Genomic DNA, 25898 nt, shown 5'->3' on the forward strand with positions numbered 1-25898 from the left:
GCTTCCACAGTAGCTAGGATTATAGGCATGAGCCACTACTTAAAAATATTTCATTGACTTCGCTCTTCTTCTTTTGCCTTCTTATTATATTGTTCATTTCGTGTGTGTGTGTGTGTGTGTGTGTGTGTGTGTGTGTGTGTGTGTGTGTGTCCGTCCTGGTGCTGGTTGTAGACCTTGAACTCTGGAGCCTAGCCACAGTCTCTGAATTTGTTTTTCTTTTATTTTTAATGCTGTTTCTAGGCTTTGTATTCAGGGCCTAGTCCCTGTCCCTGAGTCATTCTTTTGTTGCTGGTGGTGGTGGTCCTAGGGCTTGAACATAGGGCCTGGTCACTTCCTGGGTTTGAAACCAGGGCAGGGCCACTGTGTATGAGGGATTTTGTTGTTCATTTTCCCTCAAAGCAAGCAGTCTCTGTGGCTTGAGCCACACAGATCAACTTCTGGCTTCTTTTACTTTTTGGCAGTTCATGGAAGATAAAAAATCTCATAGAAGATAAGAGTACTGTATCAGCACCTGAAATCTGAGGATTGGGGTTGAAAGCCCAGGCAGGTAAGTCCATAAAACTTATCTCCATTTCATCCCCCAAAGAAAGGAAGTGGTAGAATGCTACCTTTAAGAAAAAAAAAATTCTATTTCAACCCCTGGGTTCAAGACCCACACCTGATACATACTCACAAATTCCTAAGGGACTTTTCTGCCTCAGTTGCCTTGGAACCCAGATCTTCAAGTTCTGTCTTTTGTGTAGCTTGAGCTCCAGGTGTAAACCACCAATTCTCTTGGCTTTTGTGCTCATCTTCCACTCTGATTTTTATTTGTGTATTTGTATTTAATTGATTACTTAGTAGTAGTCCTACCCTATGTATCTGGGCCTGGTCACTGTTATTTTGCTTTTTCATTCAAGGCTGTTGCTTTACCACTTGAACCACAGCTCTACTTCTGGCATTTTTGCTGGTTAGTTGGAGATCAGAGCCTCATAGAATTTCCTGCCCAGGTGGGCTTTTAACCACCATCCTGAGATTTCATGCTCCTAACTGGCATTACATGTCAGCCACCAAAAAGTGCCTGGCTCACTCAATTTTAATATTTTTTTGTTTGGTCATGGGGCTTGAACTCTGGGCCTGGGTGCTATCCTCAGCTCTTCAGCTCAAGGCTAGTGCTCTACCACTTGAGCCACAGTGCCACTTCCGGCTTTTTTCTTTTTTGATATAAGGTGCTGAGGAATCAAACCCAGGGCCTCATGCATGCAAGGCAAGAGCTCTACCACTGAGCCACCTTCCCAGCCCTCAATTTTAATATTCTTAATAGGCTCTTACAGTCTTTTTATTCACATGATGATGATGATGATGATGATGATGATGATGATGATGATGATGATGATGATGATGATGATCATGATGATCATGATGTGCTGGTCATAGGTTTGAAATCAGGGCATGGGTGCTGTCCATTATCTTCCAGTTGAGCCTCAGCTCAAGTCCTGGACTTTTCTTTATTCCTTTTTGCTTCTTTCTTGGTGGTTAATTTGAGAGAATTGTCTCATAAAAAATCTTGGCACTACTCAGGAGGTTGAAATCTGAGGATTGTGGTTTCAAGCCAGTCCTGACAAGAAAATCCAAAACACCCTTTTCTTTTTCTTTTTGTTGTTGTTGTTGTAATGACAAAGGTGAGGTGCAGTGGATTTGCAGTTTCATTAACAGGTAAAAAGGATGTTTGTTTTTGAGCAATAGCCTCCCAAAGTACACTGCCTCCTGACTAGGGATGGTCCACTGATGGTTAGAATGACTTGTCTTCCTTCTATGACCCTATTACCCTGGTAACCGATTGTTTACAAAGATGTGATCCTGACTCCTTAGCAACATGAGAAGGGATAATATCATTCCTAGGTTGGGATGAAAACCAAGTGGATCCCCCCATTTGGTGTGCTGCCTCGCTCTGGGGGGCCAGGATGATAGTGCACCCTTCTGTGAAGAAGGAAAATGACTTGAACAATTCTGTACTCTTTGTTCATTTCTGACAGATGAGGGCTGTAGATATATTCATGGACTCATCTAGGGACAAGCAGGGAATTTTCTAGGATCTCCATTGTGTCTAGGAAGGAAGGGCCTCAGGTTTTGCTGCAGAGAGATGCATCCTACAGTGCGGTTGCAGCAGCCCTGGCTTGCTCCAATGCCAGTGATTTCCCAGATCAGCAATATACCTGGACCCAGGAAATGGCACCTTGTGCAGATGAAATAACTCTCAGGACATCCGTCCTGATGACCACGGAAGCCTATGCCAGTGCAAGCGACGGTGACACAATGCTGCTCATGTGGCTAGGAGTATGGAAGTGGCACTGGTGTGGATTAGAGGTGTTGGGTAGCACACGTGGTGGATGCTTTCTGCTCTGCCCACCACATGACTAAAGGCAATGCTGGATTCTCTCTGAATTTAACTGGGGTCTGGGGGACTGTGGATTTTCTGGGATGCCAAAGCCCCCAGGGGGACATAGGTTGAGCTGGACTAGGTGAAAGGGAGTGAAGGAAACCTCCAGAAAAAAGGAAGTCTTGATTCTCTTTAAAAGTTCCTTTAATGCTTAAATTTTAATCAAAATGGGAAATAAATGGAAAAAGTGATTCTAGATCTCAGTTTCCTGAATATGTGTGACACTAGTACCCAGCTCACTCTTTTGTATCTATTGAGTTTATTAGGTTCTAGACACTGTAGCAAGGAAAAAAAGAAAAGCTTTGTTTTGAAGGTCTATGCCTTTGTGTGTGGGGTTGGGGGAGGGTAGAGAATGTATACACATAAATATGTTTAAATATATGATGGAAAAAATATATTGAGTGATGTGCTAGGGAGGAATGCTAGCAATTTGCAGTGATGTATGAGTTCAGAAAAGCCTCATATGGTAAATGACTTAGAAGAGATCAAGGCAACTCATCCAGGCCCCAGAATCAGGTAGATTCATGAGCTCGAAGTATGAGCACCTACACCTGGGCCCCCTCCCATTTCTGGAGTTCCCTCCATACAACTGACCCCTCCCTCTCTCTGCCCAGACCCACCTGGACTCCCATCTACCTCACTTCCTTTTCCCTCAGATCCTCATGCTACCAGGATAGTGATGGAGGTCATGTGCTCCCTCTTGGGGGAAATATGGGTCCTCTAAAAAACCTTGTAATAATCTTTCTCCTTTGCCTTCCTGCTTCTGCATGGTCCCCTTGCATGGATTTTTTCTAATCCTCTTACATTGGTCGCCCCTGTGGGGATGGGCTCCCCAGTGAGTTTGATCCTCCCTCCACTTCGGAAGGAGGTTCAACCAGCTTCCCTGGGACCCATCCTGAGATCCTATATGCCAGTCACCAGAGGATCACAAAGGTAACTTTCTCCTGACTGAGCGCTCTACCAGCCTATCCAACACTGCTAATTAAATCCCACTCCAGGGTAAGTGACCAGTTTATCTGAGGTCTGGGTTTCTGATTCTGATATCTCAGTGGTAAGGCCACCTGGGCCTCTGTGACTTACCGAGCCCCCCTTCCCCTCATCAGAGCCAAACCTTAGCCAAGTGCCAGGGGCCTACCTTGGCCCAAGGAACCCTCCTCCATGGCCCAAGGAATGCAAATGGACAAACATGAAGACATTCTCCACTGGCAAGGCCACCACCCCCTTTAGGAGCCAACCTGTACTGTGGAGAACACTCTAATATAGACCCGTGGAATCAGGTCCCTTACCATGGGTAGGACACTAAATTTCTTTACATTAAGGTCACCTGGGCCTTGGAGGGCTGCTGAGCCCTTCAATCAAATTTTGCCCCAAATTTAAAACTCCACTTCTGTGAGTGCTTGGGCAGATAGCTCTGGCTCTCTCTCTCTCCCTCTCTCCCTCTCTTCCTCTCTCCCTCTCCCTCTCCCTCTTTCCCTCTCCCTTGTAACTGAAGGTAAAAGTATGGATGAGTTTAAGTTTAAACTCCTCCTCTGTGCCTTTGCAGTTTCCCCTCCTCTGCAGTCTCCCCTGTGAGGCCCTCCCCTCTTTTGCGGCCTCCCCCACAAGGCACTCTCACTTCTGTGGCCTCCCCACAATGCACTCTCACTTCTGCGGCCTCCCAGTGAGGTACACCCCTTTTTGCAGCCTCTTCTGTGAGGCCCCCTCCCCTGAAGGACTTCATCTGTGAGGTCCCCACTGCTCTGCGGGACCCCTCCTCTGCCTTTGTAGTGGGGGTGGAAGCTGAAGCCCCAGTTTTGCCAGAAACAATGCATAAAGCATAAAGTGACTCCATTTAGGGTAGCATCTCTTACTCTTTTCCATGGTTTTCCATGGTCAGGACTGACTTTGTCCTGGCCATTGTCTCAACATCCATTCCTGGGATAGCTTGTCCCGGTTGGCATTTACAGTTTGGACTCAAGGCCTGGGCACTGTCCCTGAGTCCTTCTGTTCCAGGCTAATGCTCTACTACTTAGAGTCACAATGCCACTTTCAGCCTTTGGCTGGATAGTCCTGGTTCTGTGCTGATTAGTAGGGAGATGGAGTTTTAGAAGGATTTTTTTTTGTGTGCCCAGGATGGCTTTGAACTTTCTTACAAAAGCTCTTTTTATTTCCAGTTAAAGCAACAAGGAGATCAATGAAATGGAGGTTACCTATAACTTGTTCACAATTGACTAACAATTACTTGTCAGAGATTTTTAAAAGAAAGCCCAGTAGATGCTTTTAACCTGAGACTGATTGGCACTCTATGACCCACTGCCTCTGGGTAGCCTGCTTAAAGTGGCTTATAGACAACATTTAACCTATAACAAATGTACAGGCCTTTTCTTGGGCTACAGCAGCATAGCCTGTTTAACACCCTGGTTTATAAAAGCATTTTCTGTCTGGCAGAGGAATGCCTACCTATGTAGGCCTTTAGACAGATCTCAATAGGAACATAATCTCAGCTCTACAAGCTTTTCAACAGATGAATTTAACCAGCTCAAAAGTTACTGCCAATTAGGACTTTGAGGAGATACAGGGGTTTTGGGATTTACATTCTACAATCTTAGCTTTTATTACCCACTATCACAGATCTCTGGAAAGTTTTGCCCAGTTAGACCAACATGGGTGATAGGCATGTTTACAAACTTATCTTTCTATGACCTTCTGGCTTGATCAATTTTTTGGAGGACCAAGCTCAAGTAACTCAGGACCTGATACCACTTTTGTCATCCAAACATTTGTTTGTAATTGCCTCTGGATGTTTTAACATTGTCAGGGTCCCTGGAGTGCCTTTCTTATGTTGGGATAAATACATCTTTGGCACTTTCCTTGGTCAGTCGCTGGACTTGAACTCAGGGTTTGAGTGCTGTCCCTCAGCTCTCCAGCTCAGGACTAGCACTTGGCCACTTTAAACTCCAAAACAACTCAGCTTTGAGCACTCTGTTGGCAGATTAGAGATGACAATCTCACAGGGACTTTAGTCTGCCTGTGCCTGGACTGGCTTCAAACTGCAGATCAATGAGTTTTTTTTTTTTTTTTTTTTACAAACAGTCACTTTTACTCCAATTAAAAGCAACAAAGATGGTCATTGGAAGTAGTTTTTTTTTTTTTTTTTTTTTTTTGTCGGTCATGGGGCTTGAACTCTGGGCCTGGGCGCTGTCCCTCAGCTCTTCAGCTCAAGGCGAGCGCTCTACCACTTGAGCTACAGAGCCACTTCCGGTTTTCTGGTGGTTTATTGGAGATAGGAGTCTCACGGTCTTTCCTGCCCGGGCTGGCTTTGAACCGTGATCCTCAGATCTCAGCCTCCTGAGTAGCTAGGATTACAGGCGTGAGCCACCAGCGCCCGGCTGGAAGTAGTTTTATAAGCATGGTTTTACTTATTAAATTACATTTGACAAACTTGTCCTATCTTTTACTGTGGGCCTTCCGGCAACTGTTACAAAAAATTTTAGGGGCAAACTAGAATAATCCTATTTCTTTTTACTTTGAAATAAACCTTTAGGAAAATTTTATCTTTTAAACTTGTCTGGGAGGCCAGCCACTCCCCACAACTTCTCAAATTTTTGCAAGGGGGATGTCATTTTAAATCCTTTTTGTAAAGTTATTTTAATTTGCATTTAAATGCATCATTGAAACACTGGGCTGTATATTCTTTGCCTGTAGGCTGTCCTGTGGGCAGTGAATAGAAAGAGTGGCCATATTTTTTTTCTGCAGTCTTTGTTACCTTTAGGAATTTACCTCCAATTGTAAAATAGTATAGAAATCAATTTCTATCCTTTGCTCATACACCCCGTATGGTCTAACTTCTGGCGATGAACATTTACAGAACCAAATATCTAATGTGTCTTGTGTTTTACCCTTAATTAACAGGCTTTTGGTCATGTGAGATGAAGCAAGGCCAGAGTCTGAGAGAGACTGTGGCATCTCCCAACATGTATGGACTGTTGCACCTCCTGTTGGTAACCTGCAATATTTCTACATATACTGGTTAGAGACCTGGTTTACACTGGCTTTTGCAGGCTGGTGCCACTGGTTTAGGCAGCTGTGACTGGGCATAGTCACTCTGGTCCCTTGATCTTAATTGAAGTTGATCGGCACACAGGGGAGAAAACAGAGAATGAAACCCTTAGCTTTAGTTTACTAGCCATGGTCAGTGAACAATAGTTAACTCTTAGCATAAATGGACATAGGAATGACATAATTCACAGCAAACTTAGTTACCAATTTCATTTACTTTGTAAAGGACATTGTCTTTTTTAAGTCCTTTTCCAAGGTCTTTTAAAACTGCCTGTTTTTTCTTTGGCTTAGTCAGGTCACAAAGTTTTAAAGCAATTTAGATTAATTCACAGCTTCCATTGACAAAGATTTTTAGTAGGCAGAGTAACCTTGAAACCATAATCACTTACATATAGTCAAATAAGACACAGACAGACATGTTTGTGCACAGATTATAGAGCGTGCTTAGATTTTAAAATAGACTTTTAAAGTTTTGAAATTTTAGTGGAACTAATTTTCTAATTATGATGGAACCATGTGGTCATTTTAAAATACAAAACTTTGCCAACAAGAAACCTAGTGAACAGGAGGCAATAGGAACATACACTTGGCCTAGCATAATGGCACCACAGGACAGGGGAGGAGGAAGGGGTAGTACTAAGCTGAAGTACCAAGATGCCAATTTGGCACATCCACCACTTGCTCAATGCTAGAGAGAAGATTAATACACTTTTGGTAATATCCAAACTTGTTGGCCTTTATTTCAGGGAGTTTAGACTTAAACTCACCCATTTTCTATCTAATGAGTAGAAACAAGCAATTACTGGTTACATTCTTCCAGGGCTTAACCAAAGCGTTTAGCATATGAAATACTTGTGAAAGAGGTTACAAGCAGGTAATTTTGGCAAGAGGCAAAGTTTAAGGGGAGGGAGAGAGAGAGAGAGAGAGAGAGCTACTTGCTCAAGCACTCTCAGAAGTGGAGTTTTAAATGTGGGGCCAAATTTAATGATGGGGACTCAACAGCCCTCCAAGGCCAGGTGGCCTTAATGTAAAGAAATTTAGTGTCCTTCCCATGGTAAGTGACCTGAAGCCATGTGCCTAGAGTAGAGTGTCCTCTGCAGTGCAGGTTGGCTCCTAAATAGGTGGTGGCCCCACCAGTGGAGACTGTCCTTATGTTGGTCCAAGGTGGGTCCTTGGGCCATGGTAGGCCTCTAGTGGCTAATTCCAGCACTTGGCCAAGTTTTTGGTCAGATGGTGAGGGTGGGGCTCAGTTAGCCCAGAAAGGCTCAGGTGGCCTTACCACTGATATTGGAATCAGAAACCCTGACCTCAGACAAACTTGTCACTTACCCTGGAGTGGGAATTAATTAGTGGGGCTGGATGGGCTGGTAGAGCACTCAGTCAGGAGAAAGTTACCTTGATGGTCCTCTGGTGACTGGAGTGAAGGATCTCAGAATAGGTCCCAGGGCAGCTGTTTGAACTCCCTTCTGAAGTGCAGGGGGAGCAAATGCACTGGGGAACCTATCCCAGTATGGAGCCACCAGTGAAAGAGGATCAGACACATCCATCCTATGGGACCATGCAGAGGCAGGCAGGCAAAGGAGAAAGATTATTACAAGGTTTATTAGAGGAGCCATATTTCCCCCAAGAGGGAGCACATGACCTCCATCATCATCCTGGTAGCAGAAGTATCTGAGAGAAAAGGAAGTGAGGTAGATGGGAGTTCAGGTGGGTCTGGGTGGAGAGAGGGAGAGACCAGTTGTATGGAGGGAACTCCAGAAATGGGAGGGGGCCCAGATGAGGGTGGAGCTGAGGACCAAAGGTGAGCGATCTACAAACTGCAGTTCAAAGCCAGTCCAGGCAGAGAAAGATTATCATCTCTAACTAGCCAGCAGAGTGCCAAAAAAGCGGGCAGAGTTGCTTTGGAGTCCGAAGTGGCAAAGTGCAATCCTTGCACTGGAGAGCTGAAAAACAGCACTCAGGCACTAAGTTCAAGTCCAGTGACCAAGGGAAATGTCAAGGTTGCGTTTACCCTAACATAGAAAGAGGCACTCCTGGGACTTTGGCAATAATGTTTGGCTCTTCTAAAATTGATCAGAGCTGGAGGTCATGGCAAGCTACTTTATAAGCATGCATAACTGGGCAAGAACTTGTCAACCATTTGTAATAGTTGGCTGTAAAAGGCTGAGGTTGTGAATTGTGGGGAATAGCTTAAATCCAAACTGCTCTGTATGTGCTTAAAACCCTAATTGGCAGTAAATTCTGGGCTGACACTAAACAAATAAATTTGTTTAAGAATAAAATATGAAATTGTTAGGACCAGATCAAAAGTAAAGAGATAGGGTATTAATCAGAACAAGGAAGGAGAAAATTCAAATTTAACTGAGACAAATAAGTCCCAGGTAAGCAGAGAAACATTGGTATAAACACCAAAATAAAACAAAATTGTGGTCTGATAATTACTAAAAAGATCATTTATATCAGGATTTAGACCAAATGTTAAATTTTCAAAGATAAGGGCTTAAGTAGAGAGTTAAGCACCAGGAGCTACACTAAACATCTGTATTCCAAAGGATGGCCTGCCTGTCCCACCTAGGCTATTTGAGGAGCTAAACAATGCTTTCGCCCATTTGGGGAGGTAATGTTTTCCTAGGATTTCAAGGTAAGACTTGTCCCACCTCCAGGCCTTGAAGCTGGGTGCAATGCCCCCATCTCCAGCCTAGATACCAGGATGTCTACAGGCAGTTGTGTGGACTCAACCACCCTATTTGCCTTGATGCAATTTGTAATCACTAACTGTTAGGTCTGCTTTTATAACTTGTTTGTCAATTACAAAACTGCCACTGAACACCTACAAGTGGAACTTCTTATGGAGCTTACCTTTAAACATCCTAGACTATTTAAATCTTTTACAAACCAAAGTACTAAACAGGCTATGCTGCTATAGCCGCCCCCCAAAGGGTCCATACAGTTATGAAAAGTTAAAAAATTATGCCTAAACTCTAGTTTGGAATAAAATGTAATTAGTAAAAAGTTGTCACCTTGACAAACTACCCCACACCATATTCGAAAAGCCAGTGTACAATCAGAAAAATATTAGGGGAGTTTACTAAAGTTAGTCCCTAGGTAAAACTTCTTTAATGAACCTGTGTAGACTAATGCCAACTGTTTACACACCCATAAAACATTTAAGCTTCAATTATTAAAAAAACAAAAAAGGGGAATCCCCAAGGGAACTTTTGCCTTAACCTTATTTACTCTAAATTTTTAAAATTTCACTCAAAGTGATCCTTTCACTAAAGCTGAAAAGCATTTTATCCCTCTAGCACCACCTCACTATCTATTCCCATATGGTTTAAAAAATTTAATCAATGAAGAATAAGACTAATGCCCCATAAGTGAAAATAGCGTTTCTATCATTCCAGATGGATCTACTGGCAACATCTGGGTCCCTTTTTGACTCATCCGACCTCCAGAGAAGCAAAAACAACACAACACAACCCTGAGGAAGAACATCTAGTACGCAGATTTGCAGACCTAAGGTTGAAGTCTGGAGGAAGCCATCATCCTTATCTTAAGAAAACCAGCTTGACCCCAGCAACATGGGGTCAGAATAAGGTGTTGACACAAGACCGAAGCCACCCTGGTCAGTACAAAAACCCCTAGAATACCTGAATATCTGTTTTGGCCATGATTGCACTGCTTGTGAATACTTCTGCAGTGAGTAGTGAACATGCATATTGGGCCTATGTCACTCACCCACCATTGTTAAAATTAGTGGATTAGCTAGACCAAGGTCCGGTGGCGTATACAAATGACAGCATGTATTTTCCTCCACCATGGGATCATGCAGACCCTACTCATCCAGGTGAGGAAGGCATACCTTATATTATTTCCTTAGGATTTGAGTCTTTACCACTGTGTTTAGGGACATCACCTTGCTTACCAACCAGAAGACAGGTATGGGCATACATCTTGCCTGATGATAAAATCAACAATCATATGGGGCTATTCAGCACAATTTCCTTAAATTTTATTGGTAAGGATCATTCTTATACAAATAAGACTGGGCGACCACCTAACCTAGTATGCCAGGACATTAATTATTGAATTTTGTTTATGTTTCTATTCAGTGGTCTCAGTGTCAAAACCCTAGAGGAAAGATTATACAGCATAATGATAACATCTCATTTATAGATTGAGGTCCTCATGGATGTTTCATTGCCAATTATTCTGAAAAGCATGTTGGTGATTGGTATACTAATAATTCTTCTGATGGTGACGTCTATACAATGGAGTTATAAATCATGTAGAACCCATTGGCTTGCTCACCTGACATGATGGAGGCCTTGTGCCTCGTAGGCCACATATAAACTTCAGGGGACACTTAGGGCCTGAGCAGTGGCATTTATAAAACTTGCCACCCAATTTTATACAACTCAGAATTGGATTGGTCACTTTACTAGGGCCCATGAGGCAAATTATACATTTTACAGGAACCATTCTTTTACTGTACAGGGTTGTATTAAACTTTCCTATGTCCTAGCCCACAGGGACAGTGTCAATCAATGAGAACCCACGCAGCCTGGACTCTTTACATGCTTAAATCATACTATTTCTTTTAATATGCCTTCTCAGTCTCTCCTGATATTAAGATCTCGCTTAGGGGTCTGGGTGCCTGTTAACCTCACCCGACCTTGGCAGGAGAGCCCCACTGTTGGTTTGTTGACAGGAGTCTTCCAGCAACTGCTGAAGAGAACTAGGAGATTCCTGGGTCTGAGTGTAGCTGTGATCCTTGAAATGACTGCTATCACCATGACTGCTGCGACTGCCGGAGTGGCCCTGCATTCCTCCATCCAAACCAAGGACTTTGTAGAGAAGTGGCTGGACTGTCACCAGCTATGGACTCATCAGCACAATATTAAACAGGACATTGATTCCCGTCTGAACACCCTGCAACACACGGTGCAGTGGATGGGAGACCAGATAATTGATCTGCAGAAACAGCTAACCTTCAAGTGTGATTAGAGCTCAATAAACTGTGCATCACTCCTACTTGATTCAACACTTCTAACATTACTTGGCAGGGACTTCACTACCACCTGCCAGTCTTGCAAGGAAATTTGACTTGGGACATCCACTAGTTACAGCAGGAAGTCATTGAGACTTTCTTGGCACAACTCCCTGGGGTGGGATATGAAGGTCTGGCTGAGGGAATTGCATCTGTGCTAAACCAATTGGACCCTCGAACCTGGTGGCACAGTTTTACCCATAGTGTTTCTACAGGATTGATTGCATTATGTCTTGTCAAGATATTGCTGTCTACATTCCAAAATAGTTTCTGCAAATCCCTTCTGCAAAGGATCTCTTGCTTACGGTTGTACTTAAAAAACAAAAAAGGGGGGAGATGTCAGAGGCATCAACCGGCATAACCCCATCTGTTGCTGTTTCCACAACGGGATCTGGGAACACGATGTGTGGTATAGGCAAGAAGGGACTACACCATGTGGGTATAGACAAAATTTATTGGAACATCACATGCTTATATACAGCACACAAGCAGGAGAAGTAAATCTTCAGTCAGGGGCAGAGAGTTAAACAGTTTTATGGGAGCACAGACAATGAGAGTTTAAACAGAAAAAGCTAATCCTTGTCAACAAATGTGGAGCAGTTCCACTAAACAAGGTTGTAAAAGTAGGTAAAGCACAGGTGATTTACACATGGGGGGGGGGTCTCCAGGCATTGTTCTACGTGGTTAAGTAGATGAAGCACGAATGGTACTTTGAGCAAACCATTACCTGAGTCTTGCACCGGGGCAGAACCTTTGCCCAGCATGGAGGAAAGGGTGTCCCTTCCTCCCCGAGAAGAATTGGTAGTGGTCCTGTGGCTCAGGTGGTAGGGCACTTGCTTTCAGCTGAAGAGCTGAGGGACAGCGTCCAGGCCCAGAGTTCAAGCCCCACAACCAACAAAAATAAATAAATTGGAAGGAAGGGATGCATGTCTGTATCCACCCTCAGGGCACACAGGTGCTCAAATGGGGTTTTGCAGGCCTATGCCTCCAACACCCATATGAACCCCTCTCCTTCTGCTCCCACTCCAGCTCCCAGATCTTAGGCAGATTGGGTGGAAGGGGGCTGTGTCAGTCCTGGAGTTTTTCTCCACCTCTGGCTGTGCCTGAGCAGCTGCAGGAGCCCTGGCCCATGCTGCACGAGGCAGCAACAACTGCTGCAGTCGCTGCTGCAAGTTTGGCCATTTGGCTCCACTCCTGCCTGGTTGCCCTGACACTGGAGGAGTCTCGCTGGCTCCTTTGCTGTTTCACACTGCACCTCCAGCCTAGGGATGAGCCCAGGAAGCTCGGCGCTGGAGCCTTTGAGGCCTGAGGTCAGCCACTGGAGGGATTTGGAGGGGCTGCCCTGCCTGCAGGGTCTGGCCTGAGGAGCCTGTGCCCCAGTCATGGCTGCTTGCTGCTCAGAAGAAGCGGCGGTGGAGCTGGCCTGTAGCCGGCTTGCTTGCTCCCTCCGAGGCTCTTACAGTTGTGTTACTGGCAGAACAATATCCCAACTGCTCTAGTACTATTTTATTGTATTTTAAAAATAAAAGACTTCATGGGCCCCATAAGTGCTTTATGAAATATGACTGGCAGCCGCTATTTAAATAAATGTGAGAATTCAGGAGTTTTTCTTTTATCTTCCTAAGTGATTTTTTTTGTCTGTCTTGGGACTTGAACTCTTGGCCGGGGTACTGCTGTCCCTTAGCTCTTCAGCTAAAGGCTAGCACTCTACCACTTGAGCCACAGGACCACTTAGGTTTTCTGGTGGTTTATTGGAGATAAGAGTCTCATGGTCTTTCCTGCACTGGTTGGATTTGAATCTCGATCCTCAGATCTCAGCTTCCTGAGTGGCTAGGATTACAGGCAGGAGCCACTTGTGCCCAGCTCTAAGTGATCATTTTAAAGGCTAAGCATAATAGATCACTCCTGTAGTACCATCTACTTGGGAGGCATAGATTGAGAGGATTGCAATCCAAGATCAACCCAGGCAAAAAGTGAGATCTGATCACAATCATCAAGCTGGGCTGATTCCAATAATCTCAGCTAGATGGGAGGCTGGTCCTGGGATGGGAAGAAAACAGGATGCCCTAACTTAAAAACTAAAGTACAAAAAGGCCGTAGTGTGGATTAAGAGTTAAACACCTGCCTAAGCATGAAATCCTTTGTATAAACCCTAGTACTGAGAAAAGGAGGGAGGGAGGAAAGCAGGAAGGGATATAGGGGAGGGAGAGAGATGTTATTTCATTAATTTTACATTTTTCCTAACACCATTCATTTTGAGTTTCTTTTGCTCAAGACTAGCACTCTGCCACTCAAGCCTCAGTACCACTTCCAGCCTTTCTCTTTATGTGGTACTGAGGAACCAAACCCAGGACTTCATGTATGTGCTAGGCCAGCACTCTATTACTAAGCCACATTCCCAGTCCTTCTTTTATTTTGTAAGATGAGCTTTGGTTTTGTGTTCTTCTCTTGGCATGGAACTTAGGCTAGTCTCAACCTAACTTCTGACTCAGCCTCCTAAATTCAGAGATTGCAAACATAGATCACCATACTCAGCTCAGGATTCCTTTGAGAGAATCATCTTTTCAGAGACAGAGTTATTCTGTCTTCCTTGGATTGGATGGCCTTTTGCTTTTGGCATTGTGTTAATCCCATTTCTTGTCTTGATATATTTCTCCTTCTAGATCAATAGAAAATTTTCAGCTTCCCAACTTGAAGCCTATTGGTCTCATCCAATAATATCACAAAATTGGTGAATACCATTACCTGGCATCATGGGCATGCCAGCCAGCTAAAACTCAGCTATCAGATGGGCTTGGGCTTCAACAATGCAGGCATTTCTCTGCATAATCTGAAAACTGTCATAGATAATGTTGGTTTATTCCATCCTGTTTTCAGCTGCTTGCCATTCTGAGCTTTGTATGTTTTTGCTTTCTTTTATTTATTTATTTATTTATTTTTGAGTCATAGGCCTTGATCTCTGGGCTTGGCTTGGGTGATGTCCCTGAGCTTTTCAACTCAAGGCTAGCACTCTACGACTTGAGCCACAGAGCCACTTCTGGTTTTCTGGTGGTTTATTGGAGATAGGAGTCTCACGGACTTTCCTCCCTGGGCTGGCTTTGAACCACGATCCTCAGATCTCAGACTTCTAAGTAGCTAGGATTACAGGTGTGAGCCACCTGTACCCGGCCCTGACTGAATCTTGAAAAGAGAAGACAGGAATAGGTCAAGAGACACACATTATCAAAATGGGGATGGGAGGGATCGAGAGTCCTGACTGAGCAGTGGATCCATATAAAGTCTGATCAGACTTACTCCAAACATGAAGGAACATCTTCAGTCTGGATGTTGGATGCCTCTAAACATTGTCAGGGACATGAAAGGAGCAGGGTTGGGTTGAAGGTTTAGGGAGCACTGTGGGATGAAGTGTCATTAAAAACTCAGCTCTGGGGCTGGGAAGTTGGCTCAGTGGTAGAGCTCTTGCCTTGCATGCCTGAGTCCCGGGGGTTCGATTCTTCAGCACCATATAAGCAAAATGGAAAGCCGGAAGTGGCGCTTTGGCTCAAGTGGTAGAGCACTATCCTTGAGCTGAAGAGCTGAGGGACAGGGCACAGGCCCAGAGTTCAGGCCCCACAACCGGACCCTCCCCCCCAAAAATAAAACTCTCAGTTCTGACAGCACAGATCAAGTGTATGTCTTGGGAGTCCCCTGTTGTGCTGTGGCAATGCTCTTCCTGTGTATGTCTGCCTAGAGGGGGAGGTGTTTGCTCCTCATTTGTCATTAATTCTAGAGGACAGAGGAGCCCCATGAGTCCAGTAAACAGATGCTTTCTGGCAGCTTCTCACAGTGTTTCCTCCAGGCAGCACCATGCTCTTTACTTGCTCTGATGAGGCAGCTGCATATGGGTCTGCAGGAATTTCTTGTCAAGAAATTAGAGAGTCATTCATTCATTACTCTATAACAAAGAGTGGCAATGCCTAACTATAGGTTGCTTTGTTATTCCAATGTGTGTGCTACTGGCACTGGCTTGTCTCTTCAGTCTGCACAGGCTCAGGACAATACTATAGTCAGCTCGGACACACCAGCTTACACCCAGTCACTACTCAGAATGTGATGTCAAAGCTACTCCTGGTAATAGATGACAAGGCTGTTTAAATCAGAATAAGATCACAGCAGAATGCACTACGATATCTTTTTGCTCCTCTGATTTTACAGCTTCTAAGCTAGTGTTTCCTGGCTTCCTATCCTTGTGGCGTAGTATGAGAGCCATCTAGGTTGTTGCAATGCATCAGCCAGGAGAAGGGTGTCTATAGTCAGAGAATGACACAAAAAATAGCATCTGTGGTGAGGTTAGACTTGGTGTTGGATTATAATTAAGCTAGTTCTGCAAAGCTGGGAAGCATGGAAATGGACTGCCATTGTGAAATGGACATGGGATAATTTAGGAGACAACAAGGATCTGAGTAGCTCTCACCTGTAATCCTAGCTACTCAGGATGCTGTGATCTGAGTACTGAGGTTCAGAGACAACCTAGGCACAAATATCAGATAGTTTCTTTCTTCCAATTAACTAGCAAAAATGAACTAGAGCTGTGGCTGAAGTACTAGCCATAAGAAAAAGAGCTAAGGGTCAGCACTGAACACATGCTAGCATGAAAAAAATGAGAAAGACATAAGAAGGGAAATTACAAGAAACTTACTGTGAACAATTAGACCTCTAATTATCTTTCTTTTTATTAGCAAGTATTGGTTGTACAAGAAGGAGGTTGTGACGTTCCCATACATGGATACAATGTATCACAGTCATACCCACTCCATCACCTACCCAGTCTTATTTCCAGTTAACACTAAAAAGCCAGAAGCAGTGAGGTAGCTCAAGTGGAAGAGTCCCAGCCTTGAGCAAAAATCTGAAGTGACATTACCAGGTCCTGAGTTGAAGCCCTAGTACAAGGACCACCACACCCAACAAAAATAAAATATTCCATGGGAATGAATGTAGATCTTGTAACATACAACTACAGAAAATAGTAATGTCTGGCATTGAGCTCCCTTAAATTATAAATAACATGAGGAAACAAAGGTCCAAAGTCTTTTTGAATAGCATTTTATTTTCTGAGGATAACAGAATAACAAGACATTGTTATTGTCTGTTCTGTCACATGGTGTTAGATATAAGTATGAGATACTCTGCAGGAAGAACCTCTGTGCAACTTCTGAGGAAACAGAAGTTGGCTGTTCTTTTAAGGGTGAAGGAAATACTTTGTATCTTTTGATGGCGGTGAATCTATGGGAAATCATCAACCTATTAAAAAAACTAGATATAGTTATAGAATTATATCATCTTATATTAAGAAAGGTCATTAAAGGCACTTTAAAACTAAACAAAGAGGGGCTGGGAAGGTGTCTGAATGGTAGAGTGCTTGCCTCACATGCATGAGGCCCTGGGTTCAATTCCTCAGAACCACATAAGCAGAAAAGCAGAAAGTGGTACTGTGGCTCAAGTGGTAGAGCACTAGCCTTGAGCTGAAAAGCTGAGGGACAGCTCCCAGGCCCTTTGTTCAGACCCCATGGCCAACAAAATACATACATACATACATACTTACATAAACTAAGAATAAGAACTTTAAGAGCGTAAACTAATAGAAATGGAATATAACTTAAATAGCAATCTACAAATTTATACTGTTAAATTCATTGAGTACTTAAACAAATGGGGAAATTCAATTCTTTCCCATAATAGATTGTTAACTGAAGAATATAATTTGAGTGAGGGAATTTTGTGTAGATGCCTATTACATATCATCTAATAGAAATGCCATGTAAGCCAGAACACAGAAGCCTCCCACAGGACATAGTGCTGTCTGAAAATGAACTCATGGAAAAATGGTACAAAACCTCGTTCAGAAGTCATACTAAAATTTTTCTGTGTATATGCTGATCCTGGGGTTAGAACTGAGGGCTTGGGTGCTGTCTTTGAGCTAATTTTGCTCAAGACTAGTGCTGTGCCACTTGAGTCACAGCACCACTTCCAGGAGTGTTTTAGTAGTTTTTTGGAGATGAGTCTCATGGACTTTCTTTCATGGGCTGGCTTCAAACATTGGTCTTCAGATCTCCACCTCCTGAGCAGCTAAGGCTATAGGCATGATCCAGCAGTGCTGGGCTCCAAACTGACAATTTTCTCTCAAGAAATATCACTTCACACTGAAATAGTGAATCCAAATAGCTCATAATGGAACAAGGAATAATATTTCCACAGCAACCTATAGTGGATCTATTCGCATATACTGTGACAGATACCAAATGTTCCCAAATCAAATCTACCCTAACCATTTTTCTCTCATAGACCCTTCTTAAAGCAATTTCAGCAGGTTTTGTTAGTTTGTTTTGTGCTTATTCTAGGTCTTGAACTCGGGGCTTGAGTACCATATCTATGCTCCTTTTGCTTAATCTTAGCATGCTACCACATGAGCTACAACCCATTTCCTTTCTTTTGGTAGTTTTTTTTTTTTTTTTTTTTTTTTTTTTTTGTCGGTCGTGGGGCTTGAACTCTGGGCCTGGGCGCTGTCCCTCAGCTCTTCAGCTCAAGGCGAGCGCTCTACCACTTGAGCTACAGCGCCACTTCCGGTTTTCTGGTGGTTTTTATTGGAGATAGGAGTCTCACGGTCTCTCCTGCCCGGGCTGGCTTTGAACCGCGATCCTCAGATCTCAGCCTCCTGAGTAGCTAGGATTACAGGCGTGAGCCACCAGCGCCCGGCCTTTTGGTAGTTTTTTGGAGATAAGACTCACTGATTTTTCCTGCTTACAACCTTCTGAATAGATAGGATTAAAGTTGTGAGCCACTTTCCCCCACCTTCATTGTTTACTTTTGTAGGAGCACATAAAGTACTTCCACCACATTTGTCCATTTGCCCTTCCCTTCACAATGCTACCCCCACCAAAAACCTTATAATAGATTTCTTAATCCTTTGATTAAAGTAAACTAAGCAAAGAGACAATTAAAAATGATATGCTATGTCTTAGGTTGCCTTGATCTTAGCAGAGTATCACTTCAAGTTAAAACTGATTAACAAAAATTGAAGAAAAATACCGAGGAGACTCAAAATTGAACAAAGTAAATCCTAATCTTCAAGTTTCAGGTCTCCAAGTAAAAGGAAAGCAGAAACTGTTGTTGGGAGTTCCAGGTAACCAGTGAGGCTTGATAGTCAAAAGTGATGTGTGATCCTGAAGTCTGAGGGGAGTATGAGCAGTACTAATGTATAAGTGTTTAAAATCCCTCACTTCAATGGTTATGCTGGGGTGAAGTTGAGAATGTCCTTGTTCAAGGTTTTGGGTATCATCATATTTATGACTTCATGAAATCCCATAACATCATGATGCCTCTTCCTGAAAATTCATTGAGTAATCCTAGCTACTCAGAAGGCTGAGATCTGAGCATCATGGTTTAGTTATCTCCAATTAATCACCAAAAAGATGGAAGTGGAACTGCAGCTCAAGTGGAAAATCACTAACCTTGAGGGGGAAAAAAAGCAAACAAGAACAGATTCTAAGCCCTGAGTTCAAGTCCTAGCAGTGGGGATGGGGAGAGTTTGATTGAGAAGGAAGACAAAAGACAGTCAAAGCCAAGAGTAAAGTAGGCCCTAAAAGTTCAGAGATTACAACCTAGAATGCCTTTAACCAAGGATGCTTGTCTTAGTTGGGTTTTTCTTATTGTGATTTTTATAGGCAAACAGCATTGAATTGGAGAAAAAATAGCTTTCTCAACCTAAACCAAATATCAAAATGAAGAAAAAGTCTATCTTGTGCAAGCCTATAAAGCAGGAGTTACTGGAGGGGAATGAAGAAAGCCTAAAGAAGAGCTCAGCATCCCAGAGAATGGTGTGTCAGACCAGGAAAGCAAAGAGGAGGACCAGGAGCCAGAATCATCATGTGACCTCAACTCTGTGGATATGTGCAGAGTCATGTGTTCACTCACTAACTCTTAGGATTTTGTCATGGCTAGGACACTAAACTCGCTCCTTACTCAAATTTTCCCTTTCATCTGCTTGATCTCAAAACTTCTTAACTTGGGTGGCATTTTTTGTGCTTTTGAAAATTTTATTATTTCTCAAAAACAGCCTTTGAAGTGTTAAAAGGACATCTGGGTGAATAAAGTGGAAATATTCGAGTTTGGTTAAAAAAAAAATGAATGAACTGAGGCAGTTGGAAGACCATGGGAAGAGGTGTAATAAGAATAGTCTCTTACGTGGGAAAAGTCTTAGCAGTTTTACCTTCAGCTCCATCTGTAAGAAACCATTAACATTCTCTATTAGTAGAGTTATTATTTGTATAATTAAATTTGGAATTGGCACTTGATGATCCAAATATTAAGTACCATGTCCCCTGAGCAAAGTTTAGGTTGTTTGATATAAAGTTGAAGAGCCTACAAGTTTAAATTTTTCTTTAATATAATAAGTAACAGACTATTTTTCAAAATCTACTTGGTATGGCGAACTTGAATTGCTAGGCCTGGTAATACTTTTCATTGTAGGAACAACTAGTTTTTCTACATAGCTCTTACCCTATACCCTGATGCCCTACTCTGCTTTGTTAGCCTTGTCCAGTACTTTGGGATGTAGTCCTTTGGTTTATTTTTATCATTCTAAAGCTAGTCTCTATCATCATAGATATGTCAGAATTGGCATGTTGGTCTAAATATCTGGTAATAAATCTATTTCTTCCACTGTTAACCCCACAGACATCTTTAGGTAGAAAAATGTTGTTTCCTGCTCTTTGCCTTAGCACCATCTTCCTAGAAAAAACAGCACCATGAGAGCCAAGTAGAGGAAGCGAATGCGCAGGCTGAAGGGCAAAAGAAGAAAGATGAGGCAGAGGTCTAAGTAAACCAGTTTGTGCACCCATCAAGGCCAGAGGAGCAGGAGGAATAAGGAATGCCATAGGCTGGGACGCTGAGATGTTGGACTGCATGCCGCTGTGATTTCCCAGTGGATCCAGAACTTTCATTGCCAAGATCATCTCTGAAAGACACACCTTGCTCATAACCAAGCATCCCCTGATGATCCTGTGCCCCAGACCTGTGACATTCTGGACTAGTTCTGTTCATAGTTGTGGCCAAGTGTGACACATGTACAATAAACCATCTCTTTTGCTGTTGCAAGAAAAAAACAGAAAGAAAAATGTTGTTTCCTTATTGAAAATTCACCCATTTCAAATATTTTGTGGAAGTTTCTTTTTTGTTTATTGTTTTTTGTTTTTTGGATTTTGTTTTTTGTTTTGTCAGTCATGGGACTTTAATTCTGGGCCTAAGCACCGTCCCTCATTCTTCAGCTCAAGGCTAGCACTCTACTACTTGAGCCACAGTGCCACTTCTGGTTTTCTGAGTAGTTTATTGAGATAAGAGTCTCAGGGACTTTCCTGCCTGGGCTGGCTTTGAACCATGATCCTCAGATCTCAACCTCTTGAGTAGCTAGGATTGCAGGCTTGAGCCACCGGTATCTGGCTGGAAGATTTTTATATGTGGATTTATGGAGGGGTGTATTTGTTTTCTACTTTTCAAACCATTATTTAATGACCATTATTTTGGTATTGAGCAATTTTATTATTTTAATTTGGGGCATTGCTTTATTTTGTTATGTTTTTGCCCATAATGGTATTTGAAATCAGGGTCTCATACTCACCTTACTTGAACCACTGCTCAAGTCCAGCTCTTTGCTTGTTGAAGATGGAGTTGCAGACTTTTCTGCCTGGCCTGGCTTTGAATCACCATTCTCCAGATCTTAGCCTCCTAATTGAATTTTATGTGTTCAATAGTGTGGAATGTAAGCCAGGCATGGGAAGCTAACAACTATAATCCTAGCTACTCAGGAGACTGAGATGTGAAGTCAATCCCAAACATAAAAGTTCATAAGTCTCTCAACTCTAACAAACTTCTCAGAAAAGGCTAGAAGTGGTGCCATGACTCAGGTGGTAGAATGCTAGCTTTGAGCAGAAGAAGCTCAAGACAGCACCTAATCCCTGAGTTCAAGCCTCTGCCTGTTGGGGTGGGGGGCAGAAGATTGGGTTTCAAACAGTCAATTGGAAACTCTTCTTCCCAACATTTCATGACCAGTCTTCCCTCTCCTCCTTCATAAAGGCCACAGTATTACAGGTTTTCTACCAGAGTCATAGAAACTGGTAATATTAAGTGCTTTTTGTTTTACATTCAATTCACTTTGGAACTTTAAAAAACTTCTATAACTTATAATATTTATACTACTGAAAAATAACTGATTTTTTGAAAAGCATAGAAAAAAATCTTTGTCAAGGGTCCCAGTGGATACTAAGGAACATTATTGGGAAATTTTTACTTGGTTGCTTGTCTGTTGAATCATTTAAACACATGTGGAATTTGGGGTTTTTCAACATTTTACCACCAAATCTTCAACAAACTACGTTGCCTCATTGGATTTTGCTTCAAAAATTATAAAATATTTTGACATATTTTTGGTTTGGTCTTTTGGGGATTTTGGCTTTTGGAGTGCTAGTGGGCCAGTACGTAGGCTTGAATGGAGGTCTGGTATCTTGCTTAGATTATTTTGTTCAATGCAATCACTGTGTCATTTAAGTCAGATTTCCACTTCTGGTTTTTGCTACTTAATTGAAATAAGAATCTTGAGGATTTGTTTCCTTGGGTTGGCATCAAACTGTGATCTTCAGATCCCACCTTCATGAGCAGCTGAAATTACAAGTATGAGCCAAACCCTGGATATATTGTACTACCTATAAAACCAAAAGATGGACAAAATTCAGACGCAAGTGTGTATGATATGTATTTTACATAATTATATAGACAAATATAACCATGTAAGTGTGTGTGTGTGTGTGTGTGTGTGTGTGTGTGTGTGTGTGTGTGTGTGTGATTTTAAATGTGTAGAGGGAAATGAAGATGTATTGAGGAAAGATTTCACCTAGGTTTTTTCACAGACTGGGCTACAATACAGTCATCATCCCATCCATCTGCATCCTTACCTAAGATATGCACATCCTGTGGTGGTATCATGGTTATTTTTTGTGTGTGAGAGCCACTACTGAGGCTTGGATTCAGGGCCTGGATGGTGTCCCTTAACTTTTGTTGTTGTTGCAAGGCTGGTAGTCTGCCTTTTGAACCACAGCTCAGCTTTCTGTCTTTTGCTGGTTAATTGGAGGTAAGGGTCTTTTTGCATGGGTTGGCTTTGAACTGGGATCCTAAGATCTCAGCCTTCTGAGTAGCTAGGATTACAGGCTTGAGCCTCCAGTGTTTAGCTTTTCATTATTACTTTTACAACCTACATACTCATACACATCCCTTGCATCCAAAAATCTGACAGTTCAGGCTAACTGACAAGATGTGAGGAAAGATGGCTGAGTGGATAAGTTTCCAAATGGGCATCTAGCCATATTAATATCATTTTGGTAGGTAACTTACCCTTTAGTGAGCACATATTTCCTCTTTCATTCTTTCTTTAGAAGTCAGTGAAATGTTTTTGATATATCTTTCAAATATTATCTCCCAAACAGGAGATAATATTTTAATATATTTGACAATATTTCAGATGAGGGGTCTTGGTTGTCTGGAGCTCTGTGGGAAGAAGGCATCCAGCTGGGCTGTGGGCAAAGAGCTGATGTTTTCTATCTGCTGGTTGCAGAGAAAAAGGTTTTCTTCCTGGAAAGGCTTTGAATCCAAACCCTCTGCTTTCAGGCTTCTGAGGATTACAAGCATAAAGCACCACCAACTGGCTCATTTTAGAAGCCTTAGTTGCTTTTCATTCATCCCTTTTTTCCTGCAAGGTTGATCTAGGCAGCCTGGTTGTACCTCATGATAAAGTGATTTTTATAATACTTTGCCTCTGCCATTTCTGAAACTTATTTCCTCAGTACTGGGTATATGAAGTTGATCTAAACCCAGTAACATTTTCCTTCTGAGATGTTAGGTAGCTTATTTAAATCATTTATCCTTTCCTTTGGCAAAGCAATCAAGATGTTTCTGTAAAACCCAATTTCATGAGAGTATTATAGTTAGAAATTATCATATGCACACTTCAATATAGTCTATGCTTTATTGATTTATTGATTTATTTATTTAGGTCAGTCGTGGCACTTGAACTCTGGGCCTAAGCCCTTTCCTTCAGCTCTTCAGATCAAGGTTAGTGCTCCACCACTTTAGCTAGAGCACCACTTCCAGTTTTCTGATGGTTTATTGGAGATAAGAGTTTCACGGAGGGAGTTCCGGGAAGATGGCGGAGGAGAAGCTGGAATCTGAACAAGCTCTCGCATAGAAAGTAGGTTTAGAGTTCCAGTGAACAGTCCTAAGCCAGAGAATCACACCAAGTGTGCCATCACAGGACAGAGAGTTAGACAAGAGAGGGGAAGCCAAGGAAACGCATCAGCTGCCGCTCCGGCGGCGGGGTCACGGCGGCGACCACCGCCGCAGAGTCATACCTGAGACACAGAGAGTCGGGGACGAAGGAGCCAGACGCAGCGGACGAGCGGATTCTACTCAACACCAACAAGAACCGACAAGGAGCGAACATCTTCATCCTGCTGTTTGCAGACCAGAGACGACCCAGGATCCAAGACTCGGCGTGAGTACAAGCCCGATGTCCTCACTCCTCAGGGAGCAGAGGAGGGAAGGCCACCCCTCCCCCCCCCAGCACCGGTGATCTCCATCTTGGATACCGACAAAGCTCGGAGGAGCTGCTAGCTCCAGCTCAGGCCTTGGAATAAAATGAGTCATTTAGCAGGTCACAAGAACTTAACGGCGAAGTGACCTGCCAGACTCAGCTCCATCCAGGGAAAAGTCACCCAGCTCAGGCGCCAGCCATCGGAGTGGCTTGCCTCACTGGGTAACCAGAGCCAGAGGCTGCCCCTCCCTCTAGCAGCCACCACAATCAATTGAAAAACAGAAACCCTGAGAATGGCTCCAGGCTGGGCACTGTGAGCTTTATCACAAAATAGCCCCAGGGAAAAGCTACTGTTTGTTGAAAGGCCTCAACTCTACCCAGAACCTAGCCTCATCACCACATCCCCCTCTTTTGTGACTCTCAAAGCAGAAAACTAACCTGGGAGGGGGATCTCAAAATCTTGGGTAAAGCAGAGCATTTTTCTGCCTCTTCCAACCAACCGACTTAAGAAACCAATCAAGCCACAGGACCACAAGCTGACCAGAGACTCCAACAAGAGACTGGTTGCAGACAAAAGGGAGATACAGGATTCTTCCCACTCCTCCCCCCCCCAAAAAAAAATCAAAAGACTTTTTTTCTTTTTTTTTTCTTCTTCTTCTTTTTTTCTTTTTTTTGCTTGTTTTTTGTTTTTTGTTACCTTATATATATATATATATACATATATATATATATAAATTTTTTTCCCTTCTAAAACTTTTATTAATCTTTAATTTTTGCCTCTTCTGAAAAAATAATTGTTTTCCAGTAACTTTTTTTTTCTAATCTTATAATTTTTATTTTAGGAATACGTGAATGAGAGTTTTCCCTTCTTTTCTTGTCTTCTTTCTCTTTTTCTTTCTTTCTTAATTATCTTTTTGTTTTTTATCTAGCTCTACTGAACTTCTGATCTTTTCTTCTCCCTTTCCCATCCTTAAAGCTTTTCACATCTCCTCTATGTCCCTCCCCTTCTCTGAACATATTCACATTCCTCTCTAAATAGACGGTCTTTTAACCTCTATAATAACATTAATTTTTACGTTTCTATTCTTTTTCTGGTCTCTCTTTATTCCCCTTTCCGTCTCTTCTTTTTCTCTCTCTCTCTACTTGCATCCTACCCAACCCATTTCCTGCACTGTGATTAGGACATAGTTAACTCTCCCTGTGCTTCCCCACACCAATCTATTCCTATTTTTCACCCACATCTCTCCCCAATCCTAATAATTTCTGGTTTTCCAAATTCTTTTCTGGGGTTCGAAGTCCTTTAACATATAGTCGTTTGATATTGAATAGATGTATCTGTTGAACTAGATTGTATCTGTAGACTATTGACTGTACAAATGCAAACTTTGGTTGATGGTTGCCTTAAGATAGTGTTCTAGCACAAAACTGGTGCAATCTTTATCTCAAATGGGCCGAGTAAGCCAGAAAAACACAAGAAAAATGGCAAATTCGGGTATCTCACTTCCCAACCTTGATAAACAGGGATTAGAACAGATAAAGAATAATCCAGAGGAGAGTTCCCAAATAGCTCTACAAACACTAATAGCAAACATGATAAATGAGAAGTTTGACAATGTACAAAGGACTCTGTATGAGCGTGATAGGGAGAGAGAGGAGGCATCCCAGAAGTTTATACAGGAATATCATAAGCGTGAGGAAGCTTCTCAAATCTGATACAGGATTTGGGTGAACAACTTGAGAATACTCAAACAGAAAGGGAGGAATGGCATGAGCAGGCA

General features: G+C 42.7%; 1 protein-coding gene across 9 annotated transcripts in view; it reads left to right on the forward strand.

Annotated features, from left to right (window-relative positions):
- The window catches only part of LOC138836772 (endogenous retrovirus group K member 18 Env polyprotein-like), a 32935-nt gene extending 11233 nt beyond the window's left edge, over positions 1 to 21702 (forward strand). For 3 of the 9 annotated variants that reach the window (XM_070035423.1, XM_070035422.1, XM_070035424.1), the window contains 4 exons: positions 462 to 547; positions 6311 to 6395; positions 9862 to 10082; positions 11169 to 13122. In XM_070035423.1, coding sequence (XP_069891524.1) covers positions 6328 to 6395; positions 9862 to 10082; positions 11169 to 11464 — 585 coding nt within the window. In that variant the 5' untranslated portion in view covers positions 462 to 547; positions 6311 to 6327 and the 3' untranslated portion in view covers positions 11465 to 13122. Of the gene's footprint in view, positions 1 to 179; positions 548 to 6310; positions 6400 to 9861; positions 13123 to 19207 lie in introns of those variants that run through there. The other 6 variants (XM_070035421.1, XR_011375055.1, XR_011375052.1 and 3 more) reach the window with 6 other exon arrangements.
- The last annotated feature ends 4196 nt before the right edge of the window (positions 21703 to 25898 follow it).

Source organism: Dipodomys merriami, unplaced genomic scaffold (genome assembly GCF_024711535.1).
Source record: "Dipodomys merriami isolate MVZ:Mamm:240054 unplaced genomic scaffold, mDipMer1.0.p SCAF_2593, whole genome shotgun sequence".
NCBI lineage: Eukaryota > Metazoa > Chordata > Mammalia > Rodentia > Heteromyidae > Dipodomys > Dipodomys merriami.